Source organism: Amblyomma mixtum, chromosome 9 (genome assembly GCF_055824585.1).
Source record: "Amblyomma mixtum isolate Tamu chromosome 9, ASM5582458v1, whole genome shotgun sequence".
Classification (NCBI taxonomy): domain Eukaryota; kingdom Metazoa; phylum Arthropoda; class Arachnida; order Ixodida; family Ixodidae; genus Amblyomma; species Amblyomma mixtum.
The window spans coordinates 33,139,012-33,152,332 of record NC_143020.1 but is presented as its reverse complement, the minus strand read 5'-3'; the positions used below and the strand labels follow the sequence as shown (position 1 = coordinate 33,152,332).

The window sequence follows — 13,321 nt, the reverse complement described above, 5'->3', positions numbered from 1 at the left end:
CCTTCAGTTCTTGGCGTTTCCGGAGGCGATAAACATTTACCTTCACGTCTGAACTGTTCGTCGTCAATAGTCGCTTGACTCGCGTCGACTTGACCTGTGCTCGCTGTCGCGTCGACTTGACTTGTGTCGGCTGTCGCGTCGACTTAAGTCGGCTGTCGCGTCGACTTCAACTGTGTCGACTCGACTTGCGTTGGCGCTGCGGAAGAAGCAACGAATCGTGTCGCCATGCGTTGGTGGTTGACGGTGGACGAGGCGTACGCCGAGGATGACATGGAGCACTTCGAAGCTGACAAGCGACGAGCCGCCAGGTGGCTGCGCGATGTCCTCCGTAAGTGTGTCGCCCTTTGACGTGAAAACAAGGGTGGCGCTTTAGCGCTGTGTCTCGTAGTGCCACGTCTGACGACGGTTCTGCCGACCATGTCTGAAAAAATCATACATTGCGTTATTATTTAGATACGCCCTTAAGAAAAAAATCTAATGACTTTCTTTAGAAAGTCTAGTAACTTTTGACATTAGGATCTTATGCCTTTCTCATGACTTTCTGGTGATTTTCCTAATGAATTCCTAATGGCTCTCTAAAACAAATTGACCACCGTGGTTCTAGTGTGTTCTTAATGTATGCTTTTCTGATGATTTTTTCTTGACTCTCTCGTGTCCTACCTGCCGTTGCAAAACCTGATCCAAATATGGGGATCACTGATGCAAAATAAGAGCCAAAATAAAAAAAGTGGAGCAAAAAAAAACAAAAAAAAAGTTAAATAAAAACTGCCGGCCTTCACGAGGATTCCAACCGCTAACCTCAGACTCCCCATCTTATCACGATGGATGGATGGATGGACGGACGGACGGACGGACGGACGGACGGACGGACGGACGGACGGACGGACGGACGGACGGACGGATAGGAGCGCCCCCTTTGAAACGGGGTGGTGGCAATTGCCACCATGCTCAGCTTTTCTTTATTATTTTTTTTTGTTTACTGTGTTGGCAATTCTCATTAAGATTCTCCATCACCTTTGCCTACGGTTTCCTACTATTCTAACCTTATGCCACATCTCTGCTTTTCAGCCACCAATCCTCCAATCGCTTTTTGCTGACTTCCACTGCAGATTTATTTACATGACCATTGTTATCTTTAAACCCTAGGGCCTCAGAAAGAGTGACTGTGCCTGCATCGACATCCGGATGGATACCATCACATTTGATTATGAGGTGTTCAATTGTTTCCACAGATCTACCACACACTGCACATGTGTCATCTTCTTCGTTAAATTTCTTTTTGTAGCTGCGCGTTCTAAGACACCCTGATCTAGCTTCAAAAAGTAGGGCACTGCCTCTTGAGTTATCATAGAAAAATTCTTTCCTGATCTGCCTTTTCCAGAATCGATATAGTTCTACACTATATTTCTTTTCCATTGAATTCATCCAACGCTAACCACTACACCACGCCACCAAACGTTAACTAGTTAGCTTATGTGGCGTGATATGCGCAGCCACAGTTGTTTCTTGTTCTTTCCATTGCGAACATCTACATGCTCGCACGGGACAACAACGTTGTTCAGAAGGACCTTTCAGGCCTGTTGGAAGTGCCAACGTATTCTGAGCCTTGACATACAGCGCATTGGCCGTATCAAACCGCTTGGGAAACTACAAGTCTCAGAGCGACAGCTGTCCGTTTTACTGTCCCAGCGCTCCTAATCCTTGGTACAGACCACAGCGTTGTGCAAAACTGCACTCCGGGGCACAAATTACTCGAATAATGCGCTAGGTAGCTTCAAAACCTGCGAGCATGTAAGCGACTCACATCTTTCTAATCCAGCTAAACGTTTGAATGTTGTAAACACACATGAGGAGGTGACTGAAGATCGAGAGACTGCGCTGTCTTCTTTTTTTTATCTTGTACACTGGTACATCGCATGCTTGTCACTTGTTTTTTTTTTCTTGTTGCCTTCCTTTCTGCACTGTTCGGAGTTACATTGAAAACAACGCGCGCTTACGCTTTCGACGTGACGCACTATATGGAGCCTGCGACTGAGCCAGCCTTCGATATTAAGTTGTTCGTTGCTGCATCAGTGTCTTCGAGCCTATATTTTGCACTTTGCAGACAAAAAGAAAAGTTCTTCCTTTCACCCTTGCTGGTAGCACGTTTTTTGGTCACTCGTATTAACGCCACCGCGTGGTACGTTCAACGCATCGAATAATGATCACAGGTAACGACCACTAATCTGGACACTAAAGAGCAAAAAAAAAAATCGAATTTTCCGTGTAATGTTTCAATAGCTGTCGACAAGCATATTTTTTTTTTTTCAAAAAAACCTTCACTGACCAGTAAACAACCTCTCTCTTTCTAGAGTGCCGACACAGTCATAAAAGCGTAAATTACAGCCCCCGCCCCCCCATGCACCTCCTTCCCTCTTAGTGCCTCCGGCTCTTGCTGCATTTATTTCATGCATACCTTTGTGCGTACCACAAAGGCAATGGCATGAGAGAAATTCGTGTGAAATAACATCTGAATCTGTTGTGGTATATTTCTGCATGGGGGTTAACGGCGAGAAAAGTCACTTGAGTGTCTGATGGCCGATGACATAAGGAAATCTTCTGTGTTAACGAAAAAGAGTCTCTGCTGAGTTTTTATTGTCGAAAGACATGAATACCTGACTTCGTGGTGACTTTCTAATGTGTCACAAGGAATGCATGAACATGACACCAGAAACTCAACGCCCATTTTTGTAAGGGCGGAATGCATTTACTGGTTACGAAAAGCTGAATGCACGAGCATATAAATCAGTTAAGCGTTCACACGAAGCACTGGGTGCAGCTGACGCAGAAATTCAGTGTACGATACACGTGGATACGTGCAGTCGTGTAAAGTACGAGGACGAACAGAGTTTGAACATTCGCGCATTGATTACCCCGTCTTTATATCTGACAAGTAGAGTTCTTTCTATTTTCTAAGTAGTTCTCCTCTTTGCGTGTAACACCCAAAGGTCATTCTGAAGTTTAGTTGAGCAGTAACCAGGAAATTCGCATTTTTGTGCGCAAAGTTGTCCTCTTCGAATCTCCTTGAATATATGCAGTTAGTGGCACTGCCTGACACATGCGGCGTTCCTTCTTCTCCCTCTATTTCGCAGACGTCGAGGACATCACCGCAGACAACTTCCTGGACAAACTGGACAACGGCGTCATCGTCTGCCGGCTAGCCAAGCTAATCCAAGCCAAGGCCGAGCACTGCTGCCTCCAGAGCGGCTCCTCCAGGGTCAGTGCACTGTTTGCACGCTCATTTGTAACGTGTCAATGAACCCGCGAAATTTATTACAGTTTACTTGGGCGCTTGTACCTAAGTATGCAATAATGAAGGAAATGCATTGTTTCTTTACATAGCATTGACCAAGAAAATAATGTAAACAAGAGGCTACCAACAGGGAACGCTGCTTTCTTTCTGGGTTCAAGTTCAGTCGCTTGCCGTCTTTGGTATAGAAAGTAGTAAAAGGTTAGCTATTAAGGAGAGGTATGTTTCTGGGTTCGTATTCTGAGTGGCACGTAAATCCTCATCACCGTGCATTGAAGCCTTCTCAGCTGTGTAAACGTTCAGAATTTTTGCAGGGTGCATCGACTGCTACGTGAAATTTCCCTGTACTGAAAGCAGTGGCGTCCACTTAGCGAAGGGGTCCAATTTATTCATTGTGCTACCGGCAGAACAACGTGTGTCGGTGCATCGCGTTAGAATACTTTTGTCCACACTTAGGAAGGTTGCGAGCGGTCGGGACATATGGATTAGCCTGTGGCCTTTGGCACTTAAGAACGAATCCGAAAAATGACTCCCACCAGCCAATGGCGTCGACCGATTTTGATGACGTTGCGGTTAATCGATGGTCAATCACCTGTAACACTAGCGTGACAGGGGATTATGCACGGATTAACCTACGTGGCGGGCTGTGAACCGTGAATAAACCGCGATGTCATGAAAATTGGTCGATGGTATTGGCTGGGGGGCATCTTTCGTAGGGATCTGCCGCTTGTTCTTGAGTGCTATCCGACCATAGTCACCATCTGAATTTGGTGATCTGTAGTGCCTTCGGGGTGAAGACGACCACGTTAATTTCGTGCACATGCGGCTGACAGTTCCGCACTGCTTATGGCCACGTCGTTGACGAAGTCTACTGTAGCTGCGAAAGTGGTAATTGGAAAAGTACCAGGTGGACTGAGGAATATGAAGGAAAAATAAATCACACGAAGTGCACCCGGTGCCAAAAGCTTGCTGGACGCGGAGTTCTCCAGAAAACTGAATTTCATCACAACCTGAATTGAAGCGGACTATCTGCGTTTATGGGTTGGACCAACTGAGCACCGGCACACCACAAATCCAGCCTGCGCACCCATCTATGCCGATGTTAAATTCAGGCATTTTTTTTTTATGCCTTAGGGCGTTAGACCCCGCGTTTGTTCCAGCCGTTCGCCTGGGCCGACGGCACAACAACCGGCGGCGTTTGTTTTGACGGCGCGAACCCATCACCTCCTCCTCAAAAAGCCTGGCTCGCTTTGAACGCTGGCTCGCGATCCTCACTCAGCGGACGAACGCTGGGCTCTGGAAACGGGCCCATCTTGAGATCGCGCTCGGCCGCCGTGTTGGCGCAGCGCCGAGAGGTCCTTGACACGAACTGGGGGTTCCCCCTGCCGCCGTGTGCTCGCCACGTGTGCTGCTTGCGCGCGCAGAGCTTTGAAGGCAAGAGAGAGGACGTTGGCGCTCTTCTCTGTGGCGGGCCCTCTCTGTGCGAGAGATGCGCCGGGATGATAGAGGGAGATTCCGCGTGCCCGCTTCGTCCTCGAACCGTTCATCACTGGGGATGTAGAGTGCTCCGCTTATTGTGGCACCTTCGGTGTACGCAATAGCGCTCTTCGGTTAATGTACGCAGTAACTGCGGTGGCTTGACAGGCCGACGCAAGCGATCCTTTCGCGAGCAGTAATCCCTTGATGAGACCACCTGGACTAAACGCGCCATCGTAAATCACGTCTGCAACCTTCGCTGTGTTTGCAGCACATTTAAGCCGCCCTTGTACTTTCAAAACGGACTTATACATCGCGTATTGACTTTTTTTTATCACATCCATGATTGCTACATTAATCACGGATCTCATTTTAATCAGTATCTTTATACCTTCTATAATTTGCCTGCTTTCTGCAGTTTTACCTACAGCTAACAACGTTGGTCACCTGTGTTTTTCATTAAAATATTGTGCGTTATGCACACTTGTACAACTTAAAAATAAAAAAATCGTCATCAATTGCGGCTTAACTGCCTCGGCTCCCGCAGCCTGGCTTCATATTTTTCGGCTGAGTTGGTTTTTTTTTTATGTGTCTTAAAGCTTGTGGGATGCACGCTTCAGCTTTGCTCAGCGTCACGATTTTTTGGCACAAATTTCAAGCTATAACACAGCCCTGTCGCCCGTCAAAGGAGGGTTATTTAAGCGTCGCGCCTATCGTAATGGGTTCGTGAGTGACTCCTTACCCGTCTGTATAGGGCACGCCCGGCCTGCACGATAGCGAGAGTGCAACGTACAAATTTCGCACCGCTGCGACGCGAGAACGCCCTTGAGCACTCTACATCTCTCGTCCTTTGGCGCCATCATTGCCGTGGTTACCTGGGTTATCGTGGCCGTTGTAACAAAGAAACAGGGCTCTATCGTTGCCGTGTTCACCTTGGGTTATCGTTGCCATGGTAACAAAAGAACCATGGCGTCATCGTTGCCGTGGTAACAAAAAAACTACAGCGCCATCGTTGCCGTGGTTACTCGGGTTTTAGTTGCCGTGGTAACAAAAGAACCATGGTGCCATCGTTGCCGTGGTAACAAAGAAACAGGGCGCTATCGTTGGCATGTTTACCTGGGTTATGGTTGCCATGGTAACAAAAGAACCAGGGCGCCATCGTTCGACACCATCCTGGCCGTGGTTACTCGAGTGAAATGGTTCGTCTGTCACGGGCGAAACGAGAGCATTCTCTTAGTGTGTGGCTGCGCAGATATCTGCTAGTTTTGTTATCTGCGTCGTGCGGATTTCGGAGGAGGCCTTGGCTCTATTTTGAACACGCATAATGAATAGGACAAGCTGATTTGTCAGGTTCTGTTTTGACAGTGGAAAGCTCTCACAGCTTTCCTTCTTTTTTTCTTGTAGAAGAAGGGTTAAAGGGCGGAAGGAGGGATTCAGGGGGCGCACAATGCACTACTACTTTCGGGATACCAGTCAGTGATAGCATTCCCTCGACAACAGCCATGACACTCTCACTGAATTAGTGAAATTAAGCGCCATACAACCAAAATGAGTCGCTGCGAGGAGTGTTTTTGTTTACTCGCTATTCGTGCTCGCTTTGCGAACGGCCTCGCCTCGAAGCGCCAGCACGTAAAGAGTGGAAGAAAACGCACTACTGAAACGCCGACTTCATCGCCGCGTTGACGACGGGGGACGATCGAGTAGAAATTCAAGACCACGTGAGAGATTCCCTATCGCGTTGCACTCGAATGAGACATTCCTTTATTGACACGCTTACGCGAGGGCGACACATTGTCGGTGGTTAAGAGCGCACTCTGTAGCAGCCTCGTGAATGGCGAGAATGTCCACGCTGAGTACCATTTGCACCTTTTGACTCGTCGGGACGAAAATTACGTCCCTTTGTTTATTCAGCGATGTCTCCGTGTGTAGATCCAGCGGCATCGTTTGTTCAAGGCTTTGGTATGACGCTCTTTGAGAGGTTCTTCACGTGTACTGCGCATACCGTTTTCGTTTGCAGGGCTGTGCCGTAACGACGCGGACGGCGAGGCGTTTGACAGACGAGTGTGGTCGTGGTATGCGTACCGAAATGGAATGCTCCTAGTCGATTGACCCCGCTTCGCCTCGACTGCTGGCCGCCGTTCGTTGTACTCCCCGAGTTTAGGTTCGGTCTCTCCGGGGAGGCGTTTCTATTTTTTGGCATACAGAATGAAGTTACGGCGTGGCGTTGGCAGCGTTCGAGGAGTACCTAAACCGCTAGCGTTGAAGTGCTTGGAATCAAACTGAACGGTCAAAGTGTTTTCGGTTTCAAAAATTCGGAAGGAATTGCACACGGAGATGATTAGAGGGTGTATGGACAAGAGCGCGGATGTAATTTGCGTGAGACCGTGGTTCTGCATAGCCTCATTTATTTCCATGAGTATGAATTAGCCACTCTATGTATCGTGATGTGTGTCGCACTAAGGATAGAGGCAACTACATGGTAGCAGGAACAAGAAGAACAGAAAGGGTTTATTAGCACGCCCTTTTATAGGCGATGGAGGGGGTCTGGGCAGTAGCAGTGCCAAGCGTACAGTTTGCGGTAGCACTGATAAGACAATGCGCTGACACGATAAGGCAGACAGCGCATGCCCGATACATCCTCCGAGGGGTAATGAAAACGACAAATGTTCAAGCTATTTGATTAAAAGCAGCGTCGTACTGAAGACGTTGAGGTGGCTTTGCTGTACGTGCCGACCTTCTTGGAACCGGTGTGGGCCCAGGCAAAGTTAGTGGCATATGGTTCCCAGAGCCTCCGAGCGCCGAGCTGTCGGTGGTGGACTGTTGCCGAGGGAAGTCAGCAGATGTTCGTGCTGTGGCACCAGGCGAGATATTTGGAGCAGATTGGCCGGAGTTATCTGGTTCACGCTCGGACGAACCGCTGTCGTCATCACTAGTGTCTTCTGCACACTTCTCACGGGTTTGCAGAAGATGCCGCCTGTTGCGCCTAAACACCCGACGATCCTCGGTTTCCACTTTGTAGGACCTGGGAGCCGCAGTGCCTACGACAGTACCTTTTTTTGACCATGTTTTGTCCTGGATCCTCACGACAGAACCTTCAGCCAAAGGTGGCAGAGGCTTTCCGCCACACTTCTGATGGTGCTTCTTGACCACAGTTGTCTGCACAGCGCCAAAATCTGGAAGATTAGCTCTCAAGCACCTGCCTTGAAGAAGTTCCCCAGGTGGTCGGCCGTCCTCCAGTCGCGTACAGCGGTAGACCAGCAGACCTAGCCAGAAGTCTTCCTGTGAATGTTCACATTTCCTCATGATCCGCTTTACCACCTGGACACCTTTCTCTGCCAGTCCGTTGGATTGCGGGTAGCGGGTGCTGGATGTGACGTGAGTGAAGTCGTATGCTCTTGCAAAGGCTGCGAACTCGTGACTGGCAAATTATGGCCCGTTATCGGTGCACAAATTCCTTTTGCAACTATAGATAGTAGAGGTTTATGATCTGTCTCGATGAGAATCTTCTGTCCGTAAATGAAGGGGTAAAACTTGTCGCAGCCAAAAGAAATGCTAAGCGCCTCTTTTTCAATCTGAGCATAACGCTGCTCAGCTTGCGTTATGCACGAAGGCATCGCTAAGAGTTGAGGAAAACTTACGCATAAAGGTGAAGTTCCTGTCCAGCGCTTAGCAACAACCTGGTCGCTGTGCGAAGCTTCTCGCTGCAAATGTACAGCGCCTGTGCCACGCATTTTGGCATTCGTGTGCGTTTGACTTATTCATTTATTGATATTAATGTGCCATAGAGTTGCACGGAAATATGGGAGGCGTGACAAAAATAATTCACAAAAATAATCAGTACCGCCAGAAAATCATTCCAAAGGAGAATCGTCATTGACGTCAGGAAGAAAATTCGAAATTTCTGTGGCATGGGGGGAAAAAAGTGATGTTTAAATATGTAATTTCGAGATGGCTACACTGTCATGAACTTGAAAATGGTGATTACTGCGGTTGTTCTTTTTTTTTTTCGTTTCATCGGCTGATGGGAAAAATTTTAAATTCAATTTTGGCAGCAACAAACGCGTTTTTTTTTCTGCTGAACAAACATCAACATAGAACTTTCGCTGAGCACAAACGTTTAATGGAGTTCTCTTCAATTATCCCTTGAAAAAAAAAAAAAAACTGCTCTGTGTGACCGAAACCAGACAGATTAGCATTCGAGATACCCGTCAGATGGCGGAAAATAACGTGTTTTTTCTTTTGTACTGATTCCATGAATAAATAGTTTTGGCATATCTAATTGTTTTGCGAACAGGGTGCGCCATTACAGTAAGCACCGTTCGAACAAGGAAGAAACCTAGGTTTTGAAACTGAGCTGTCGCTAAACAGGCCGCGATTCCGGGCATCTATTTCACCGCGTCGCAAGTCGGCGCTAAATCGCGGCATTTCGGAGATCCAAACTGTACTGCGCCCGAAGGCACTCTGCCGCGACATGAAAGTGATACGCTGCCTTCCTCCTCGCTCGTCTCGAGTCTTTTTCTTCGCTTTTCTACTGGGTCGGCGGAAGAAAGCCCTGTTATATGCGAATAGCACGTGGTGCGTATGCAGTGAGCTGAGCATGGGAACCTTCAGCAGTATCTTGCCCTTGAGGGCATTATGCGGCGTCCAGAGGCGTCTCGCGCTTGACGTATCCTGCATTGAGATGAGTGGGTCGGAGGACCTTGCTCTCGTAGTTAGCCGTCGCGTCTATCTTCCTCACTCCCCCCCCCCCCCCCCCCCGCCAATCACCCCTTCCGCTTTCCATTCGTATTGCTCTTCTGCGGGCGTCGCCTCATCGCTGAGCCAATCGTAGCTAATCAGTGACACTCCAATTGCTCCCTTCGAGCTTGAGTGAATTAACGCACACTGCCCTGTATATGTATGGCTGGCTTTTCCGGCCGTCCGTCCTCATCTGACGCGGGCAGGGGAAGGGTCGAGATCCTCCTCACCCCCCCCCCCCCCCCCCCCCTCGCCGCTGTGGCGCGCGTCCCTCCTAATCGAGTTTAGCCTAATCCACGTCGCCCGAGGGAAACGGCGGAAGTTGATCCGTCGCGGTCGTCTTCGTTGTGACAAGGGCAAGGAGTCTCCCCTTTTCATCTTCGCCGCCGCGGGCTTGCCTTGGCAGTACGGAGCCTCGACCCCACTGCTTTGTTATGAAGAGTGCGACGCCGTACTTCCGTGCCATTTGTATGTGTGTGTATGCCTGTTAATCAAGGAGGTGCGGTATAGGCGGTTGTAGTTAAGTAATTGCGGCGATAGCTATAGCAGTTATGTCGCTAGTCAAGATGGCGTTATGACTGTGCTGTAACTCTACCCTTAACTCTTTATAAGGCGCAGTGCCTGTTTCGCATGCGTACAAACATAAAAATTGCCCTCAGTTGCCCTCAGAATGATTCTGACAATTGAGTGACACCACTTTCAAGCCGTTTCGACCACGGCCTTTCCAGATAAATGGTGTACATATGTACCAATCGCTTCTTAAAAAGGTCTCAGATGTTTTGCGTCTCCGTACTTCAGTCTTATCGACGTGTAAAAAAAAACGCGCAGTACAATTGAAAATTGTTGGAATAAGCATTATTAGTCAGTTTACTGATGCAAGTGGCTCGAAACAATATGGGCCGCGTCAAACTGTTGACGCGCGCTTGTAAAAACAGAGAGTCATGAAGGCCTATTAGCCAGAAAAATATGACTTACATTTTGTTTGATGGTTAGGTAATATTCAGCTCTTAAAGATATGGTAAGTAGATGCACCACTGTCCATATGCCGGCACTTGAAGTAGATGGGACACAATTCCCACTGTCTTTAAAAAGGGTTGAAGGGGCGGCCATAGCAAACTGGCTTGAGACTCACTGGATGCTCTAACTATTAAAGTTTGCGTTTGCAGATTCATTATCGCTTTATAACGAGAATGACGAATCTTGCACTATAAACGATGCTTTTATATGCTGGGAAAGGGCAGAAAAAGTTGCGTAGAGGTCCATTACACCCGCCGCGGTGGCTCAGTGGTTAAGGTGCTCGTCTACCGAGCTGGAGTACCCGGGTTCGAAGCCGACCGCGGCGGCCGCGTTTCGATGGAGGCGGAATGCAAAAGCCGTGTGCTGTGGGACGTCAGTGCACGTTAAAGATCCCCAGGTGTTCTAATTTATTTCGGAGACCTCCACTACGGCACCTCTTTCTCTCTTTCTTCTTTCACTTCCACCTTCCTCGTTTCCCTTACGGCGCGGTTCAGGTGTCCACCGAGGTATGCGAGAGACATATTGCGCCATTTCCTTTCCTGGAAAAACCAATTTTTAGGTTAATTATAATAATTATTTTTTGATGTGGATGTGCGAGCCTGGAAGCACGTCGCTGTCCACAACCCGTCAGCGGTACGGAGTCCATAATTCTGGAAGCGCCGTTAAGAACATTGCAAACGTGAACCGAGTGGTAGTGGGGAAAAAAAATATTTCCAAGTTCAGATTTGTCGACAGTAAACGCGTCTTTTGATGCCACAAAACAAGTGTCAATAGAGCTATAGAAAAAGCCCTCTCCCCACCCCCCCTCCCTCCAAATAATAATAATAATATTTTTACTCGGAGAAACAATTCGCTCTAGTGCCTAGAGGGTGGTCCGCTCTTGCTTTTCGCTCGATGGATGCGTTTCTGCTGTTTACCCCAAGAGACGTGCTTCGCTAACGTTCTCCGAAGTCTCTTGGGCGTGCGTTTGAGTTCCACATCCCTGTTCCTGTTTGAGTTTCACATCAACTTCACTGTCGACATCTACGATAGGCTGTCAGAAAACCTCCGAAATCATTTCGAGAAAACTGCAGCACTCGCAAAACGGACTCAAGAAGCGAAAAACACGCCGTCAGCGCTTGCCCTAAATGTGTATTGCTTCTGTTTTTGGTCTTTAATGTGTACTGCAGTTTTCCACAAATGAATGGATGCTAACTCGTCCATTTATCCACGCGGTTGAAAACTCTTCACTACTTAATAAAATTTCTCCGTATATCACCGCTAGGGCGCAGGTTTTAGTTGTTCAAGGCCCGTGTACTGTGCGATGTCAGTGCACGCTAAAGAACCCCAGGTGGTCGAAATTTCCGGAGCCCTCCACTACGGCGTCTCTCATAGCCTTAGTCGCTTTGGGACGTTAAACCCCATAAACCATAAACCAATATGTTCAATACCTCGCCTGAGTATCTTATTTATTAGCGCAGTGGTGGCCTCGTTGTTCGAGCGTCCGCCTCGCATGCGGAAGGAGCGGGGTACCCACCGCAGGTACCCACGAGTAAAAATGGGTAAGTTTTCACCTTTCCTGGTGCTCGGCTTTCTTATGAGGTGAAATGCTTGGAGAATGGGTCTTTCACCTCCACCTTGAGTAGAAGACAAAAAAAAAAACGTGGTGGTTGTAACGTCGGTGCCCGCCGTGTATAACAGCGTTCACGCCAACTGCTCCTTTATTTAATTCTCTCGTTATTCCTTAGCCTGTCAAAGTGTAAGATATTGCGACGGAGCAGATGTGATTTCGAAACACGAACGAACAGAAGAGGCAAAAAAACAACTTGAATGGATGGATTGAAGTAGGAGCGTCTTCTTTGAAACGGGGTGGTGGAAGCTGCCACCATGCTCGGCTCTTTTTCTTTATCTGTATTTAACTGTGGCCCAAATTGGACCCAAAATTCATCATTTTCCTTAAACACGTTTTCAGTTCCACACCTGTAACCTTATGTCACCTCTCCGCTCTCTGCATATTTTCATACAACACTGCCACATGGCGGCTTAATGGCTGTTGGCCGCTGTGCTTCAAGTCGCGGGACCGGCTCCCGGGCGTGGCGATTGCATTTCGATGGGGGCGAAATGTAAAGAAGCCCCTGGGCTTTGCGATGACACTGTACTTTAAAAAACACCAGATCCTGGTGATATGTTTTAACACTTTCAACTAGTGGAGCTTGGGAAAAGACAAGTGGAGAAGAGGCGCGTATGCGCGGACCGGCCGTGTGAGGAGGGCGAATTGCCTCGCCTTTCGTTTCCTCGTGGGGCGTTTGCATTTCGATTTCCCGATTTCTGAAATCGCTCCGGTCAACTCATCCCGGCAGGCACTGTTGCGACGGTTATAAACATTTGCTTCAACTTCAGTGCACACAGCACAAGTGAGAGATTGACAGTGTCTGTCTATGTGTCGACTCCGGGTGGCAACCCTCTTTAAATGTGACCCATCACTCGGAATAAATCGAGCCAGGCGAGTCTCCCTCTAGCTTTCTCTGCTTTGTTACAGCGTTAACGCCTTGGCGTGCCCGTTCGACCGCGCTAAGCACCACTTGCTCTGCCGCCTGCCCGCTTAGCTGCGCCGGTGCGTGGCCGGTGCGCTGCTGGCTTCCTGTTCGGTCCCCCCCTTCTTGTCTTTTTCCGGTGTTGTATAATGAGCACTCCCTCCCGTGCCTGTCTCCGCCGGTGCAGCGTCTGCGGCGAACTGTGGAGGCCTCCAGCTGACTTCCGGCGCCATCTTAAAGGGGTATAGGCACCTAACTTATGGGTGCGTGTTTTCTTTGCAATGAGGCG

At 48.6% G+C, this 13,321-nt stretch overlaps 1 protein-coding gene across 1 annotated transcript in view; it reads left to right on the top strand.

The window, feature by feature from the left end:
* The first annotated feature begins 225 nt into the window (after nt 1-225).
* LOC149328694 (growth arrest-specific protein 2-like) overlaps nt 226-13,321 on the top strand; it is a 64,965-nt gene continuing 51,869 nt past the window's right edge. The window contains exons 1-2 of the mRNA XM_089559070.1: nt 226-328; nt 3,132-3,256. Of these exons, the coding sequence (XP_089415196.1) occupies nt 226-328; nt 3,132-3,256 (228 nt within the window). The remainder of the gene's footprint in view (nt 329-3,131; nt 3,257-13,321) is intronic.